This window comes from Lithobates pipiens, unplaced genomic scaffold (genome assembly GCF_037356315.1).
Source record: "Lithobates pipiens isolate NorthernLeopardFrog02 unplaced genomic scaffold, aLitPip1_a1.2 Scaffold_3, whole genome shotgun sequence".
Lineage (NCBI taxonomy): Eukaryota > Metazoa > Chordata > Amphibia > Anura > Ranidae > Lithobates > Lithobates pipiens.
In genome coordinates this window covers 15,396,860-15,415,838 of record NW_027507790.1, presented here as the reverse complement: position 1 = coordinate 15,415,838, position 18,979 = coordinate 15,396,860, and the positions used below count along the sequence as shown (strand labels likewise).

The window sequence follows — 18,979 nt, the reverse complement described above, 5'->3', positions numbered from 1 at the left end:
AATATTGTAAAAATATTGCAAACATCATCTGTTTCTGTCTGCATAAAGGTCCAAATTCATGTTTTACATTATTGGCCTACTTCACAAACTAAGAATGTTATATTGCCCACAGTATGCAGTAAAACACTTGTATTTTCTTTTTATAATAGACGATATATTGTCTCAAAAATGCATTATGTCACTACCAATGCAGTTTAGATCCCCGTGAATTTTTCACATTTGTTGTTATCACAATGGTTTGAAAAATAAGGTGGACAAAAAGCAGCTATGAAGTACAAAAATCCAGTAACTCATAGCAACCAAGCATTGAACTTTTGTTATTTGTTAAATTACTTTGCATCTGTGTCTATGTTTTTACAAGCAAGTGTAGCTTTGCTGTCGCCTAGTTATGTTAAATGCACATTTTAAGCACATTTTTTCCCGTTTTTGCATTGAAACAGTTCATACAATACATGCACATATTTGCATTTTGTATAGAAATATACATGAAATGAAAAGCCCTGCTGCATGTACAAGTCTCCTTACCTTAACCTTGTCATAGCTCATGTTCATAAGCAGTTTTATATTGAGATCCTGCTCACCTATAAATTTAAATCACAACATAGTTACTAAGGTTGAATAAAGACACCAGTCCAATCTGAGTGAGTGTCTACAACTGTCCCTATCCCTGTACATTGCACACTCACATTGGTCCCTACCCTCAAGGAGCCCATAGTCTAAGGCCCCCATTCATATACTAGGCCAACTTTGGACAGAAGCCAATTAACCTACCTACATGTCTTTGGAGTGTGGGGGGAGGCCGGGGTACCTGGAGGAAGCCCACGCAGACACAGGGAGAACATTCAAAAATCCAGGCAGGTAATGTTGTGGTTGGGATATGAACCAATGACCCTTTTTGCTGAGAGTGCAAACCACTACACCGCTGTGCCACCCTACATATGATTCAATCAATACAAATCTGGTGTTGCTATGAAACAAAAATGTTTTAAAGAAAAAAAATGACATGTAAAGCTTCTAGCAAACTGTTTAAATTCACACTTATTAAGACAAAGAGATAATTAAAAGGGTTAAACAAGCAAACATCAGATTAAAGCTGAATTCCAGCTTTACCTTACATCTTCCACAGCTGTACAGACTCCGTTCAAGTACTAAAATTGCTTAACTTCTCACAGTGTGTATTAGACACTGGAGAAAATCAGCTAGAGTCCAGTTTATTTTCAGGGTACAGGACAACTAGCATCTTCTAGCTCTTTCCTTCCCAACCTTACTGTCCCTTGCTTCCCCTTTGCATTAATTGGATTTCAATTTATTAAGTCATGGACGCTCAATATTACATGTGGGCGTTACTTAGGGCAGTCTACATGCAAATACAATCTGCAAACTCCCAATCCTCCAGACTAACATTCACCCATTAAAGAATTGTGATATTTGCATTAATCCTTCAAAGGACCAGCTCACTGCTTGCATCAAGGTCTTATTATACCACACTCACTTAGCCGGGTTTCTTCGAAGGGTTGGCTGACACTTTGCTGATAGCCCTCTTTTTTCCCCCGGAAGAGGTCACTGGCTAAAAGTTTCTGCTGCATCTTTATGTACAGAAAAAAAAAAAGTATAAATCAGTACAAATACTACTGAAATCCAGATCTTTCTTTCAAGTCCTGTAAATAAACATACTAACACAAGTAATGTACCTACCTGCTCAATTTTCTTTGGAGTAACAGACCTGCAGTATTTTCTCACCAAATTTCTCATGCACAGCTTATAAAGCTTTTCTGAAACCTGAAAGACAGAATGGGGAAATGTATCACTTCTGTCTCACAGTCAGGCAATGATAACATGGAGCAGTGAAATCGTTTAAGACAGACTTTAGACAGAACTATGATAATTAGACAACTACATTCATAAATTCCTCTCAAAGCTCCTATAAAGTAGCACTGCTACAAAATAAAATTTGCCCTTAGCTACTTAATTGTACAGGTTTTTCTTATTGAAAATCTGTCCCATCCATTGGTAAATCTGTTGCAGTTTTCTGCCTTGAATTACAGGTGAAGTGGTAACAAATTCACTTAAAAACTGTTGCATACACTGTGCTAACTGATAGACAGCCTGATTTGCATCTACATCCAATTTCTTTGATAAATTTCCCTCAGTGTGTGTTGTAAAGGTTCAGGTTAAAAAAAACCAAAAAAAAACCAAACATGTCATACTTACCTCCGCTGTGCAGTTGGTTATGCACAGAGTTGCCCCGTTCCTGGTCCCTCCGCGGTACTCCTGGCTCCTCCTCTTCTTGAGTGTCCCGTCGGACAAGTGCTCTCTTCCGAGACACCCGTGCAGGAGCACTCTCGTATCCTGCACCTATTAATACAGACAGCAGGACTTGGCTCAGCCCCCAGGCACCCGTGTCATTGGATTTGGGAGCCAATGGCTGCACTGCTATCAATCTATCCAATCAGGACACTAGACACCGGCCGGAGCTGGTGTGCTCTTTCCTGTTGTGGGAATTTCCGGGCTCAGGTAAGTATAAGGGGGGCTCGGGGGTGCTGCTGCAGTAAAGAAGGTTTTTCACCTTAATGCATAGAATGCATTAAGGTGAAAAACAATGAGGGTTTACAACTCCTTTACGTTTCCTATTTGCAAATGCTAAGAAAATTTAAAAATGGCAGTTGCCACCACAAGACACAAAAGAAACAGAAACGGTTTACAATAAATTTTACTCATCTTATTAACAAACTGCTCAGCAAATATTCCCTGAAGACCCAGACCTCAATACACACTAGCACTCAGCATAGCATTTAGTTCATTTTGCACTATCCTCTAATAAAACATATAAAGCTTGCAGTGTGTCTTCACATAGATGCTTCATTCTTTTTCTAATGCTCCCCACCCTTCCTTCCCCAGCAGATCCTCTCACCCAACTAAGCATTTATGCTTCAGAAAAATTTCATTATTTTTTGAAGATTTTGTTCAATTTATTATAATCAAACACTAACTATACCTTTTCCATAGCTGATGGGGGAGCCAGCCAATTTTTGTCCAAGACATTTTTAGGCACATGGTCTTTAAGTCTGCAGAGGTAGCTGTAATACATTAGGCGGAGGTAGTTTCTATTCTCATCATTGGGAGTCTGATTTCGGTTGATAAATCCAACAATGAACCTGAATATGAAATAAAACATGGGGCATCCTTACACAAGAAGCAGCAACAAAGTTTTTGATAGTCAAGCAATAATATGGCAACAGCCTATGATACACAAATTGTCAACACACAATATATTTTTTCTTCTGTAGATCCTGATATTAAGTATGAAAAATGCATAAGTGATATTAAATGATGGTTCTCAATTACAGAAACAACTTGTAAGGGAGTGTGATACCATTTTTCACTTATATAGTGGGTTACCATAGAGTGTTGGAGGAGTTGGAGAATATGCGATAACAGGAGTGGGACTCCAGGGCTAGCCCCCCTGGGACTCAGTGGGGCCTGTTCTACAGAGAAGTAGTGCTTCCAGCAGTTGGTATTCTCTAGCTGGGAAATGTCAGGAGAGATCCTAGTGCCCTGGATATAGGACATAGATGGCGCAACCTGGGAAAGCCCCAAAATTGGTGAAAAGCTGTATGCCCTGAAGTTGTCTACCTTGAAGTTGCAAACATAAAGCGTTGAAAGTCTATTGGACTTGCCTTTTCTTACTACCAATGGTCTATCTTTGAAGTTAAAACCTTGCTCTGCCAGGAAGGTTATGGGCAAAGTGTCAAGCTTGGTAATGTACATGTAGTGGTGAATGTATAATGTATGCTATTTGGCTCCCTCTTGGAGTAGGGTTGCCACCTGTACGGGTTTCACCAGGACAGTCTGGGTTCTGAATAATCTGCCCGGTTTTCAGACTCTCTGAAACCCGGACAGACCATTCAGGCAGGGGGAGCACCATTAGCATATTTGTCACTGTGGAGACAGCAGCAGTGTCATTGCTTCTCCATAAATACACTGTGCTGGTGTGTGTGTGTTAGAATCTAAAGCTCATTCCTGTCCCCCCCCCCCTCCAGGCTCCTGCAGGGTCTCCCTTACCAGTGACTTAACTCTCACCCCCTCTCTGATCACTAGTGCGGTGTGCTTAGAGAAGCCGGGAGGCGCAACTGAGGAGGAGATCATGTCAGGAGGAAAGGTAATGTCAGACTGGCGCTGCTCACACTACATGCAGGAAAGAGGTGAGCTGAGAGTTTTTATCTGAGTCTCTTAGGGTGGAAAGTTGACAGGACTTGTTTTGCAGGAGTTGCTGTGAAGGGTTAAGGTTACAGGAGGATCGGTGTGTCTGAACTATATCTTCCAAGCCTCACATCTCTGTCTATACAAACATCCCCATCCTCAGTTCGGATAATGTGCAGTCATTTATGACCATTCATTAACCCTGTGTGTATGTGGAGGGTGTACACTTCTGATTGTACAGAGCTTGGATAACACAGAGATATATGAATGGTCATACATTACATTCACATAATCTGTACATACCAAGTGCTAGGAGCTGGCAGTTTTCATTGTTGAACTGTTTTAAATATTAGTGGATGAGTACAATTGCTTTTGTTTTTATATACATCACTATTTCTCAGCCCCCAACTCCCCCCAGGTGTATCACCCCCAGACCACTATATCCAGCTGGTATCATGCCCTCAGCAGTCCTCTCCTATACATACTATCCCCACCATCCCCTCCACACTACTCTCCTATACATACTACCCCCACCATCCCCTCCGCACTCCTCTCCTATACATATTACCCCCACCATCCCCTCCGCACTAATCTCCTATACATACTACCCCCACCATCCCCCCCCCGCACTAATCTCCTATACATACTACCCCCACCATCCCCTCCGCACTACCCCCACCATCCCCTCCGCACTCCTCGTCTATACATACTACCCCCACCATCCCCTCCACACTCCTCTCCTATACATACTACCCCCACCATCCCCTCAACACTCCTCTCCTATACATACTACCCCCACCATCCCCTCCGCACTCCTCTCCTATACATATTACCCCCACCATCCCCTCCGCACTAATCTCCTATACATACTACCCCCACCATCCCCCCCGCACTACCCCCACCATCCCCTCCGCACTCCTCGTCTATACATACTACCCCCACCATCCCCTCCACACTCCTCTCCTATACATACTACCCCCACCATCCCCTCCACACTCCTCTCCTATACATACTACCCCCACCATCCCCTCCACACTCCTCTCCTATACATACTACCCCCACCATCCCCTCCACACTCCTCTCCTATACATACTACCCCCACCATCCCCTCCGCACTCCTCTCCTATACATACTACCCCCACCATCCCCTCCACACTCCTCTCCTATACATACTACCCCGACCATCCCCTCCGCACTCCTCTCCTATACATACTACCCCCACCATCCTTTCCGCACTAATCTCCGATACATAGTACCCCCACCATCCCCTCCGCACTACCCCCACCATCCCTTCCGCACTCCTCTCCTATACATACTACCCCCACCATCCACTCCACACTCCTCTCCTATACATACTACCCCCACCATGCCCTCCACACTCCTCTCCTATACATACTACCCCCACCATACCCTCCGCACTACCCCCACCATCCCCTCCGCACTCCTCTCCTATACATACTACACCCACCATGCCCTCCACACTCCTCTCCTATACATACTACCCCCACCATCCCCTCCGCACGCCTCTCCTTTACATACTACCCCCACCATCCCCTCCACACTCCTCTCCTATACATACTATCCCCACCATCCCCTCCGCACTCCTCTCCTATACATACTACTCCCATCATACCCTCCTCACTCCTCTCTTGTACATACTGCCCCCATCATACCCTCCACACTCCTCTCCTATACATACTACCCCGACCATCCCCTCCGCACTCCTCCCCTATACATACTACCCCCACCATCCCCTCCGCACTAATCTCCGATACATACTACCCCCACCATCCCCTCCGCACTACCCCCACCATCCCTTCCGCACTCCTCTCCTATACATACTACCCCCACCATCCACTCCACACTCCTCTCCTATACATACTACCCCCACCATGCCCTCCACACTCCTCCTATACATACTACCCCCACCATCCCCTCCGCACTCCTCTCCTTTACATACTACCCCCACCATCCCCTCCACACTCCTCTCCTATACATACTACCCCCACCATACCATCCGCACTACCCCCACCATCCCCTCCGCACTCCTCTCCTATACATACTACACCCACCATGCCCTCCACACTCCTCTCCGATACATACTACCCCCACCATCCCCTCCGCACTACCCCCACCATCCCTTCCGCACTCCTCTCCTATACATACTACCCCCACCATCCACTCCACACTCCTCTCCTATACATACTACCCCCACCATGCCCTCCACACTCCTCCTATACATACTACCCCCACCATCCCCTCCGCACGCCTCTCCTTTACATACTACCCCCACCATCCCCTCCGCACTCCTCTCCTATACATACTACCCCCACCATCCCCTCCGCACTCCTCTCCTATACATACTACTCCCATCATACCCTCCTCACTCCTCTCTTGTACAGATTGCCCCAATCATACCCTCCATACTCCTCTCTTGTACATACTGCCCCCATAATACCCACCACACTCCTTCTACGGCCGCGTACACACGGGCGGATTGTCTGGCCAACTAAGTTCGTCAGACAATCCGACAGACAGTCCGTTCAAAATTTGCATGAACGGACTTGACCACACACGATGAGAAGACAGTCCGCTGAAAGCGTGCGCGATGACGTGTACAGCACGTACGACGGGACTAGAAAAACGACGTCCTATACACTGCAATGCAACCTTCGGCCGTGTAAATCCTTTCTGAGCATGCGCCATACTTAGTCCGTCCAACTTGCCTACACACGAGCGGACTGTCCGCTGAAACCAAGTTTGGACGGACAAAACCAAGTTTGAACGGACAACATTTCGGAAATTCCGTAAGACTTTGTTCGTCAGACAGTCCGCTGAAAAAGTCCACTGAAGCCCACACACGAGCGGATTGTCCGCTGAAACACGGTTCAGCGGACTAAGTTGGACAGACAATCCGCCCGTGTGTACACGGCCTACCACTCTGCATGTTGCAGAGCTCGGTGCCTCTAAGCTTCGGACTGCCACATTAATGTTGGCTCCCATGAGACAGCCATCTTTAAAAACTTCAGCCCCGGAAGGATTTACCCCCTTCCTGGCCAGAGCACTTTTTGCGATTCAGCACTGCGTCGCTTAATCTGACAATTGCGCGGCCGTGTGGCGTGGCTCCCATCCCAATCCTTTTTTTCCCACAAATAGAACTTTCTTTTAGTGGTATTTGATCACCCCAGCGGTTTTTATTTTTTTGCACTATAAACAAAAAAAGAGCGACAATTTTGAAAAAAACGCATTATTTTTTACATTTTGCTACAATAATTACCCCCCAAAAATATATTAAAAAAATATTTTCCTCAGTTTAGGCCAATACGTATTCTTCTACATATTTTTTATAAAAAAATCACAATAATGATTATTGATTGGTTTGCACAAAAGTTGTAGCATTTACAAAATAGGGGATAGTTTTATGGCATTTTTAATTAATATATATATATATTTTTTTAAATGGTGGCGATCAGCATTTTTTATCGTGACTGCGACATTATGGCGGACACATCGGACATTTTTGACACATTTTTGGGACCATTGTCATTTATACAGCAATCAGTGCTATACAAATGCACTGATTCCTGTGTAAATGACACTGGCAGTGAATGGGGTTAACCACTAGGTGGCAGTGTGGGGGTTAAGTGTGTCCTGGGGTGTGTTTCTAACTGTGGGGGGGCGTGGCTGTGTTTGACACATCACTGATCTCTGCTCCGATCACAGGGAGCAGAGATCAGTGACACTGTCACTAGGCAGAATGGAGAGATGCTTGTTTACATTAGCATCTCCCCATTCCTCCTCCCATGAGGCGATCGTGGGTCCACGGGACCCGTGACCCGACTCACTGAGCTTTTCGCAGGCGGCACGCCCACTGCCCGCCTCTTAAAGGGCAACGTACAGGTACGTAATTCTGCCTGTACGAGCCATTCTGCTGACGTATATCGTCGTGAAGCAGTCAGCAAGCGGTTAAACCTGGGGGACCCATGATCTTCAATAGCTCGGAGGCCCAATGAGTTATCAGTCCACCCCTGGCCCAGACTGCGGCTACCCAGCAGGGTTGCTCATTGCAATTGTAAGAGTGTCAACTTTTGTTGACTCTGATGTTAAGGGGGACTCTTGTTATTAACTCCATATGATTAGAAATGTTATTTAATCACAGAATATATGTATAGCGTATACTACATAAATACATAAAAATTGCCTTGCATTGTACAGAGGTAATGAATTTAATGTACTATGGAAAAAAAAAACATTGCCGTGCGCTGCTAATGTGTTTGGGTTTGGCTTGCAGAAAAGGTGGCAACCCTATCTTTGAGTAGTCACATGTAGAATAGGGTAAAAGGCCTGCTAGTGTTATCCTGGAATTGAACACTCTATCCATGTTCTAATGTCCCTGCCTACATAATGTTTGTACATGTTACTGTGTTCTAACACCAACTAAGGTTGGACATAGATCAGTGATCTCCAAACTGTGACCCCTGGGCAAGACGCAGGCCTTTGCTTGATTTTATTCAACCCTTGGCTCACTTTTCCTGACACTTATATGTAGTATTATTCCTCCCATTCATACCAACAGTGGGGATAATTCCTCCCATTGACACCAACAATGGGACATAATTCCTCCCAGCAATACCAACAATGGGGCACTATTCATCCCTATGATATTAACAATGGGGTACTATTCCTCCCACTGACATTAACAATGGGGCACTATTCCTCTCAGTAACACCAGTGATAGGGCATTATTCCTCCTACTTATACCAATGATAACAGGTGAAATGGACTTTGTTTACTCCCATTGTCCACCAAGCCTGTAGCATTCTTTATACGCATAGATGCAAGAAATGTTCTACTTCCACTGGCCACTGTCCGCTCCCCCCCCCCCCCCTATAGTCTGAAGGGCAGTAAACTGGCCCTTAAATTATACAATAATATTTTGTGCTGCTCCTATATTGCGCTTCCCCTGTAATCTGTGTTTCTGAGCCTTCTGATAGGGAAGTTTTACAAATTGTTGAAAAATCTCCCTGAGAGCATGCCCAAGCCATTCCACCGATCAAAGTACCCACTGTACTCATCTTGAGTAAGATTCACAGATACCAGTGCTCATGCGTCTCAAAACAGGCACTTTCCCCAACCATTGTCCTCAAGCAGACATCTACCAGTCTATGGCTACCCTAACTAATCAACATTAGATTCATTCAAAAAAATCCTTCAAAGTGCTAAAGCATTTCTTACAGACTTCTAACACTTGCAAACTGACGCATAATCAAAACACCATATGTAACTATGCAGTTACTAACCAAAGCTCTGGTTAGCATTACTAATCAAAGCACTGGGTTATTGGGAGCTGACCTAGGTCATTTATAGATGTGCTTACAAGTATAGATGTACTTAGAAGGATTTGAATAAAATGATCCAATTTTGTAACTCCCATGCATGAATTTTACCTATAGGTAAGTCTATAATAAGGCTTACCTATAGGTACTGTAAATATCTCCTAAGTGCGCACTATTTAGGAGACGTCACTGGTGCATGCGCTCTGAAGAAACAGCATACCTGTGCCATTCCGTCAGAGTCCTGTGCTGTAAACAGCAGCTCCCGCGTGTAATAGGTGGGAGTGATGTCATCGCAGCTCTGGCCGCTCACCTATAGGAAGACTAGGTAAATATGGAAGTGCCTTCAGCTGTGACAGCGTGCCGCTGGAGGGCTTCGTTGTAAGGTAAGTTTCACATATTGTGCTAGTATGCAATGCATACTAGCACATTATGACATTGCCTTGAAGTTTTAAAGTTTTTTTTTTTTTTAAAAGCCATAGGTTTACCACCGCTTTAAAGTGTATGTGTTGTGTCGCACCCTAGACATGTGCTGGGGTGCATATCCTTTGTGTGTGCAGCCATGTAGTGAGGGAGCATGTTCACTCTTTAACTCATTATTGCCTGGCATAGGTTTTTCTGTTTAGATTTTCTGTGCTGCTTTAATCATCTGAGCACCAATACAGAAACACCACCAGAAGACCCAAGCCTGTCTTAACCACTACCACCCAGTAGCCCATTCCAGCTTTCAACCTTCCAGAGCTGGAGCCTCAGAGATTACATTTTTGCCAGACTATTTGTATAGAGCCCTATTACCCAAGATGATTCACACTACATGGACAAGGCTGGAACTTCCTCACTATCTATGGTACACCCCAGTTACTACTCTTGGGATCTCTAATGACTACCTAGGCACTTGCACTGCCTACTCTCACTAGAAGGGTTCCTGATGTTAATTATGTTGACATCTAGTAGCCAATTTATGGAATTAAACAGGGCTCCCTACATATGTAAACCTAAACCCTAAGGCGGATTTTGACCCTCAAATTAAGAGTCCTTCTCAAAAAGTATTCAGTCCTACCTCCAATGCACGTAATTCGCCTAGGCGAATGACATGTACTGTGCCTGCTGTGCTTCTTGGGATATGCATGTCACATACCAGCTAAACTCGGAAGAGCGGGCAGGCTTCCTAATGGTGTCACACACAAACATGGTGGCGTGGGACCCGAGTGGCAGCTGCTGAGAATAGGATCTCGGTATCGATTTTTTTCCAAGCCCCCCCCTTTAGTGCCCTCCACCTCCAACTGTCACTAAAGCTTCTAGCCAGCTGTTCCCCATCCCATTCCCACCGGCTGCAGCGCTGACAGATCTGTCAGCATGGCACAGCTACAGACAGATGTATCAGGATGGAGAGCGGGAGGGGGCTGGTAAACACATGTTTGGTTTAACCCTCCCCCATGGCTTTTTTACCCCTTCAGTGCCCGCAGCTCCCCGATGTACAGACGGCCTCGCTGCTTCTGGCTCTCTGTCCTCCCCCTACCCTGTCAGCATTGAGGGGGAGATGGTATGCCCCCCTTCAAAGAATACAGACAGCAATCAGTACCGATGGGACTAACGTCTGAGGATCTGGTCTGGCATCACAGGGTGAAAGCGTTGCAATGATATTGCAAGGAGGTAGACCCCTGATGTCTCCCCAAAACCCCTCCCCACAGAAAATGTAAAAAATATTAAACGTAAATATGTAACTGTACAAAAAATGTAAGTTGTAAAAAAAATTAAAAAAAACATAGTATAGGTAGATTTTACCAACAAATGCACCGCAGCCGCAGCCGCTTGCATGGCATGAGGGCATTAGTGACGTTTTCCCATTGATATAAATGTGTAGTGTTCGGCGGATGACATCACCACAAGTTGAGTCAACAATGCCATGGGCGAAAAGCATCACAGCATCATCGGCAGCATCATCCACAAAAACGTATCTCAACTGCTCATTTTTGCCACTTGCCAAACGCCCCCCTTAAACTGCAAAAGGCATTGGACAGGGTGCTGGGGCCGTGATGCTTCACGCCCATAACAAAGTTGACCCAAGCTGTAGCGATTCCATCCTCCAAACACTACACATTTATGTCAATGAGGAAAGGCCACAAATGCCCTGTAAACCTCATGCAATGCATGCGGTTAAGGTGCATTTGTTGGTAAAATGGGGTTAAAACAGTTAAAACAGGCAGTGAGGAGGCATTGCTTCCTCACCACCTGTCAGTAGCCACTGGACCCCGTTCCGAATGTGGATTAGGCTTCAGAAGCAATCATTAGCAACTTCTTTTTATTCTACTGGCCATGAGCTTTCAGAAAATATATGGTGGGGGGGGGGGGGGGGGTATTTTACAAACCCTGAATGCTGTAAGTGAAAAATGAAAGCCTCCAGATTTTTGGAGAAATTTTTGCATACATTCGATTTTCTCTATTTTGCAAAAAGCCGCAAAATTTACATATATTTGGTATTTATTAACTCAACTTGCTATGTTGGTATCTGCTAATAATGATTTTAGTATATTCTTAGTTGCTGGCGCCGTAACTACCCTGTTTCCCCTAAAATAAGACCTAGCGTGATTGTCTGTGTTGGCTGCAATATAAGCCCTACCGCCCAAATAAGCCCTACCCTGTTTACCCAAAAATAAGCCCTACCCTGAAAATAAGACCTACAAGGACTTTAACTACGGCTTATTTGGGGGGTAGGGCTTATATTGCAGCCATCACTGACAATCACGCTAGGTCTTATTTTAGGGGAAACAGGGTAATTGCCCGTAAAGCCAGACGCTGGTACAAAAAGTGTCTGTATATTTATTCCAATTGGCTCTGCTGAATGCTTATGTGCTATACAAAGCTTCAGGACGAACTGGATCCTTCCTTAAATTCCAGGAAGAGATCATAACAACCCTTCTGTTTCCAGATGGTGTTGTGGCCCACCTTCCCAATGCAAAAGCAGTGAGTCGGTTGCATGAGAGGCATTTTCTGTTTGTCCTCCCTGGCACCTCTACCCAAAGAAATCCCCAAAGAAGATGTCGTGTCTGCAGAAAACGCGTATTTAGGCATTACACCCACTTTTATTGTCCCTCCTGTCCTGACCAGCCTGGTTTCTGCATCAGTGACTGTTTCAAACGCTACCACACACTAGTGGAGTATTAGCGTATTGTACAGCATTGCACAGTCCTAGGGCACCCTTACACAGGGTCTCAAAAGATGAGATGGAGAGGGGGGTTAGATTGCGCTATGGACCACTTACTTTAAAAGAAATTGAATTTATGATGTGGAAAGTATGTAGGTTATGACAAATATAAATATGAAAAATATACAAAAAAAATGAAAAACGTGTAATGTGGAAAAATAGGTAAGAGCAGCCTCTATTTGTTTCCACCTTGACAGGTGGAGAGATACTAAAAAGGGGTGAGGAGAAATAGACTTGGCGCTATACCCTTTCCCACTGGGAATCTATACGTTTTAAACTTTATGAGATAAATTTTCCAGCGTGCTGGCAATTAAATGAAAATATTATGAAAACAATGAAAACCACTACATGGCCAATGCTTACCATAAATAGTTCTAACAGTATGTAAAAGTGCAAGTACAAATAAATTACATGTGCCACGAATCATATACTGTCATTCTTAGAAAAAATTAAAATGCAAGTGAATAAAGAATTAGAACACAAAGTGGTGGCTATTTCTTGCCTTAAAGTGTAGTGACTGTGCTTGGTCTATGAAAAAAGAGTCATGCTAAATATAATCAAGATAAAGTAACATGATAGCTAGCACACTGTGAATAAAAACAAACGTGTGCAGTGCAAAATCAAAAACAATATTAAAAATTAATATTAAAATTAGAATTAGAATTAGCATTCACAGTGAACCATATGTATTTAAATTGTGAATAGTCTCTGGTGAGTGGCGGGATATTCTGTGCTTAAAGGGAGAGAAGGGGGGTGATGGTTTCCAAATAGTGTTTCCCGTGTTCAGTGGTTACTTCAATAATATGCTCTCACCGGAAAAAATACCCCATCCGGGGTGGATCGACCTTCACAATATCAGCTATTGTGTCGCTCTCTGGCTTGCTTCTGATGCAATACTGGGGGTCTCTCGTTTTTCCGTGAGTGTAGTAAACCACGTGGTGTATGTCAAAAGAGAGGCATATCCATAGCGTGATAACGTTTAAAATACATGTTTATTTAAGAGAATGAATTAAAACTACTTACAAACGTAGATATTGCAATTGCGGTTATGTTACAGCTTTCAGGCAGGTTTAAAAGTCCCGCTCAGCTTCCTGGTTAGTGCTAGAGGTGTACGTCGTCTGACCACGCCCTACGCGTTTCGTCACTCCCGAACGCGACGAAACGCGTAGGGCGTGGCCAGACGACGTACACCTCTAGCACTAACCAGGAAGCTGAGCGGGACTTTTAAACCTGCCTGAAAGCTGTAACATAACCGCAATTGCAATATCTACGTTTGTAAGTAGTTTTAATTCATTCTCTTAAATAAACATGTATTTTAAACGTTATCACGCTATGGATATGCCTCTCTTTTGACATACACCACGTGGTTTACTACACTCACGGAAAAACGAGAGACCCCCAGTATTGCATCAGAAGCAAGCCAGAGAGCGACACAATCGCTTATATTGTGAAGGTCGATCCACCCCGGATGGGGTATTTTTTCCGGTGAGAGCATATTATTGAAGTAACCACTGAACACGGGAAACACTATTTGGAAACCATCACCCCCCTTCTCTCCCTTTAAGCACAGAATATCCCGCCACTCACCAGAGACTATTCACAATTTAAATACATATGGTTCACTGTGAATGCTAATTCTAATTCTAATTTTAATATTAATTTTTAATATTGTTTTTGATTTTGCACTGCACACGTTTGTTTTTATTCACAGTGTGCTAGCTATCATGTTACTTTATCTTGATTATATTTAGCATGACTCTTTTTTCATAGACCAAGCACAGTCACTACACTTTAAGGCAAGAAATAGCCACCACTTTGTGTTCTAATTCTTTATTCACTTGCATTTAAATTTTTTCTAAGAATGACAGTATATGATTCGTGGCACATGTAATTTATTTGTACTTGCACTTTTACATACTGTTAGAACTATTTATGGTAAGCATTGGCCATGTAGTGGTTTTCATTGTTTTCATAATATTTTCATTTAATTGCCAGCACGCTGGAAAATTTATCCCATAAAGTTTAAAACGTATAGATTCCCAGTGGGAAAGGGTATAGCGCCAAGTCTATTTCCCCTCAAAAGATGAGATGGCCATCACATTTTGAGAGACCCTAATCTGGAACAGTTACAGTTTATAAAAAAACTATTGTTCTCTCTCTATTGTTACTGTATTCTAGAACAGTAATGTTTTATTTTTACTATGTTTTATTGTATTTGCTTTTCAGGTATGGTATGTCTTACTGTTATACTGTAATGTTACTTTGTTATTGTTAACCATCATTTGCTTAGGAAGTGCGCCATTCAGCTGCAACACGGGTTTATTTATTCTGACAGCAATAGCGTTTGCTCCCACAATACGTAAAGCCCTGATTCCAGCACAATAGGAGGTGATTTCACCACCACAGTTAAAAAAAAGATCATATATGGCGAAGCATGGGGGCAGGGATGGAGAAGCGATTTACTCCCAACATTAGGGGCAGATTGCCCCCATGCTTCGGCATATGTTTTTTAGTCACAGATTCTGTTTAAAGATCAAGTTGATTTATTGAGTTAATGTTTTATTGTTACCGTTGTTTGCTTTTCAGGTTCAACATTCAGATGCAGTACTGATTTATTTATCTTGACAACAACAGCATTTGCTCTCACGATACATAAATCAGTGACTCCAGCGCTGTAGGAGGTGATTTCACCACCATATTAAAAAAAAAATGGTGCATGTATGCCCATCATTTGAAGTGGGTGGAAGAAGGGCGGTACTCTAATGGTGGGTATACCCACCAATCAATCTCTTTTTTTCGTTCAGTCAACAGGCTGTATTAAAAAAAAGAACATTACAATATATGCCCAACAAGGATTAGCAATGTACTGGTATGTTTCTGGACTTTCAGTGGTTATACCAGAATGATGTATGTAGGTTTAGGTATCATCTTGGTATCATTCTTTTCAGCCAGCGGTCAGTTTTCATTTACAAGCAATCCTAGTGGCTAATTAGCCTCTAGACTGCTTTTACAAGCAGTGGGAGGGAACGACCCCCCCCCCCCTCCACCATCTTCCATGGTTTTCTCGGGCTCTCCTGTCTCAACAGGGAACCCGAGAATGCAGCCAGTGGTTCTGCCAGCTAACCATAGAGCTGATCGGAGACCCCAATTTTTTCAAAAAAGAGTACCTGTCACTACCTATTGCTATCATAGGGGATATTTACATTCCCTGCGATAACACTAAACATTATTTAAAAAAGTAAAGATCAAAGGAACAGTTTAACCACTTCCGGACCGCCCACCGTCGTTATATGTCAGTACCTTGAAGAGCTAGCTGCCATAACCCCGGTATCCTCTTCTTCAGTGGTCCGCTTCAAGATGAAAGTGGTCTCTGCAGATTTACTACAAGATCACTTTTATCAGCGGCGGGACAGGGCCCTCCCTCTGCCGTTTACCGGAGCTGTTGGCAGCGGTGGAGGCGATTGGATGTTATCCCTAGCCTGACATGGAGACAAGTGAGGGCAAGATGTCCCCCACCCGTCTCCATATCATTGCAGGGCGGAAGCGGCGTCAAAACGTCACTTCTGCCCATAGCTCTTAAAGGGCCATTTTTTTGTGTAAATATGAGATCTGAGGACTTTTTTACCCCAGATCTCATATTTAAGAGGTCCTGTCATGCTTTTGGTGTCACTTTTATTTCCATTACAAGGACTGTAAACATCCCTTGTAATAGGAATAAAAGTGACACCATTTTTTAAAAAAAGAACAGTGTAAAAATAAAAAAATAAAAGGTAAAATAAATAAGAACATTTTTTTTTCTAAACGTGCCCCATCCCGACAAGCTCACTTGCAGAAGCGAACACATACGTGAGTAGCACTCATATATGAAAAGGTGTTCAAACCACAGGTGTGAGGTATTGCTGTGATCGGTAGAGCGAGAGCAAAAATTCTAGCCCTAGACCTCCTCTATACCTCAAATCATGCAACCTGTAGAATTTTTTTAAACGTCGCCTATGGAGATTTTTAAGGGTAAAAGTTTGTCGCCGTTCCACAAGAGGGCGACATTTTAAATCGTGACATGTTGGATATCAATTTACTCAGCATAACTTTATCTTTCACAATGTAAAAAAAAAATTGGGCTAATTTCAAAAAAGTGTGCTTGTAAGACCGCTGTGTAAATACCGTGTCACAGAAAGTATTGCAACGATCACCATTTTACTTTCTAGAGTGTTAGAAAATAAAGTGTAATGTTTGGGGGTTCTAAGTAATTTTCTAGCAAAAAAAAACTGTTTTTAACTTGTAAACAACAAATCTCAGAAAGAGGCTCGGTCCTTAAGTGGTAAGTGGTTAAAAATAAAATAAAAAAGCAAAATAAATAACAAAAAAAAAAGCACCCCTGTCCCCCCGTGTTCACACGCAAAAGCGAACGCAAGTGTCGGTCTGGTGTCATATGTAAACAGCAACTGGACCATGCATGTGAGGTATCACCACAAAGGTCAGATCAAGGGCAGGAAATTTAGCAGTAGACCTCCTCTGTACATCTAAAGTGGTAATCTGTAAAGGATTGTAAACTATTTTAAAGTCTTTTAAAAATGCATGCAGTTTGTCGCAGCTGCACGTTTGTGTGCAATTTTAAAGCATGTCATTTTTGGTATCCATATACTTGGCATAAGAACATCTTTTTTATTTCATAAAAAAATTGGGCAATATAGTGTGTTTTTAATGGATTAAAATTTAAAAAAGTGGCCAGACTGCATGAACATAGTGGCAAAAACAGCAAAATGTTAGCATACCTCTCCCGTACGGAATATGTTGACAGGACCATACCACAAATTCAGTTACCTGACGGTTCTATAACTTCTGACCCCCCTGACCATTAATCAAACATTAAAGTCCTTTTATGAAAACCTTTATTCATCTCCATCCCCTCCGGCCAAGCGGGAAACGTTGGGGATTTTCAAATTCCTCCAGTTCCCCATACTAGAGAACACGCACAACACTATTCTAGATGAACCCCAGACCATTCAAGAAATCACCAAAGCTATTTACTGACTCCCCCCGAACAAAACCCCAGGATTGGACGGTCTGCCCGCTGAAATGTATAAAAACTATGCCGAAGAAATGGCACAGAAATTAAACTCTCAGTTTGGACAGGCACTGGAGGAGGGCAAACTCCCCTCCTCCATGTGCAAAGCCCTGATTGTTGTAATTCCCAAACCTGATAAGGACATATTGAAATGTGGGTCCTACCATCCAATCTCTCTCCTAAACAGTGACCTTAAGGTTTTGGCAAAGATTTTAGCACTGAGACTACAGAAGGTTACTCTACACCTTATCCATAGGGACCAGACCAGATTTATGCCTGGAAAGAGTACATATGACAACATTCTGTACCTGCACATTCACAGGGCTGACACTGAACCAAAATGTGGTCTAGTGTAATCTTTGGATGTGTTAAAAGCCATTGACAAGGTTAATTGGGCCTTCCTTTGGGAAACTATGCATCGTATGGGTCTCTGTCTTCAATTTATCTGCCTACTCTATATCGACCCTAAGGGTAGGATATGTACAAATAAAGATATATCTGATGTGTTTCATTTGCATAGGGGCACCAGGCAGGGCTGCCCGCTCTCGCCACTTCTGTTTGCACTGGCGAAGGTGGGTGGCACCTGCTATGGCGAGCTGTTTGAAAAGATCTCCCTATACGCTGATGATGCCCTGATTTACCTAGATGGCTCAGAACTCCTTCATGTCCCTGATGGAAGTGGTGGAGGAGTTTGGGAGGGTCTCCAGACTAAAAGTAGGCTGGGAAAAGTCAGTTGCATTTCCCATAGGCCCCAAACTAGAATACAACTACCTAAATCAATCCAAATTGACCATCAAACCCACATTTAAATACCTAGGGATCTTTATCAATGCAGACATGTCTCTTTTCGAATTCCTCAATATTACTCCAATCATGACACACATGGAGACCAGGCTACACACCTGTGGCTCGCTACCACTAAATTTAAAAGGGCGGGTGAACATCTTTAAAATGATATACCTACCCAAATTTCTTCATATCTTTAGGGCATCTCCTATTTTTTTGCACAAAAAACTTAAAAAAAAATGTACTCTATTCTATCCTCCTTCCTCTGGCAGGGAGCAAACCCGAGAATAGCGAAGGCCTCCCTGCAGGCCGCTAAGGTCGACGGGGAGTTTGCCTGTCCAAATCTACAACACTATTTCATAGCAGCTCAGCTTGCCTATGTCTAGGACT

At 43.3% G+C, this 18,979-nt stretch overlaps 1 protein-coding gene across 1 annotated transcript in view; it reads right to left on the bottom strand.

Annotated features, from left to right (window-relative positions):
• MYO1H (myosin IH) overlaps nt 1–18,979 on the bottom strand; it is a 125,901-nt gene that overhangs the window by 9,477 nt on the left and 97,445 nt on the right. Inside the window, exons 24-27 of the mRNA XM_077461469.1 lie at nt 2,996–3,155; nt 1,696–1,779; nt 1,493–1,586; nt 526–581 (exon numbers count right to left, since the gene is read on the bottom strand). Coding sequence (XP_077317595.1) covers nt 526–581; nt 1,493–1,586; nt 1,696–1,779; nt 2,996–3,155 — 394 coding nt within the window. The remainder of the gene's footprint in view (nt 1–525; nt 582–1,492; nt 1,587–1,695; nt 1,780–2,995; nt 3,156–18,979) is intronic.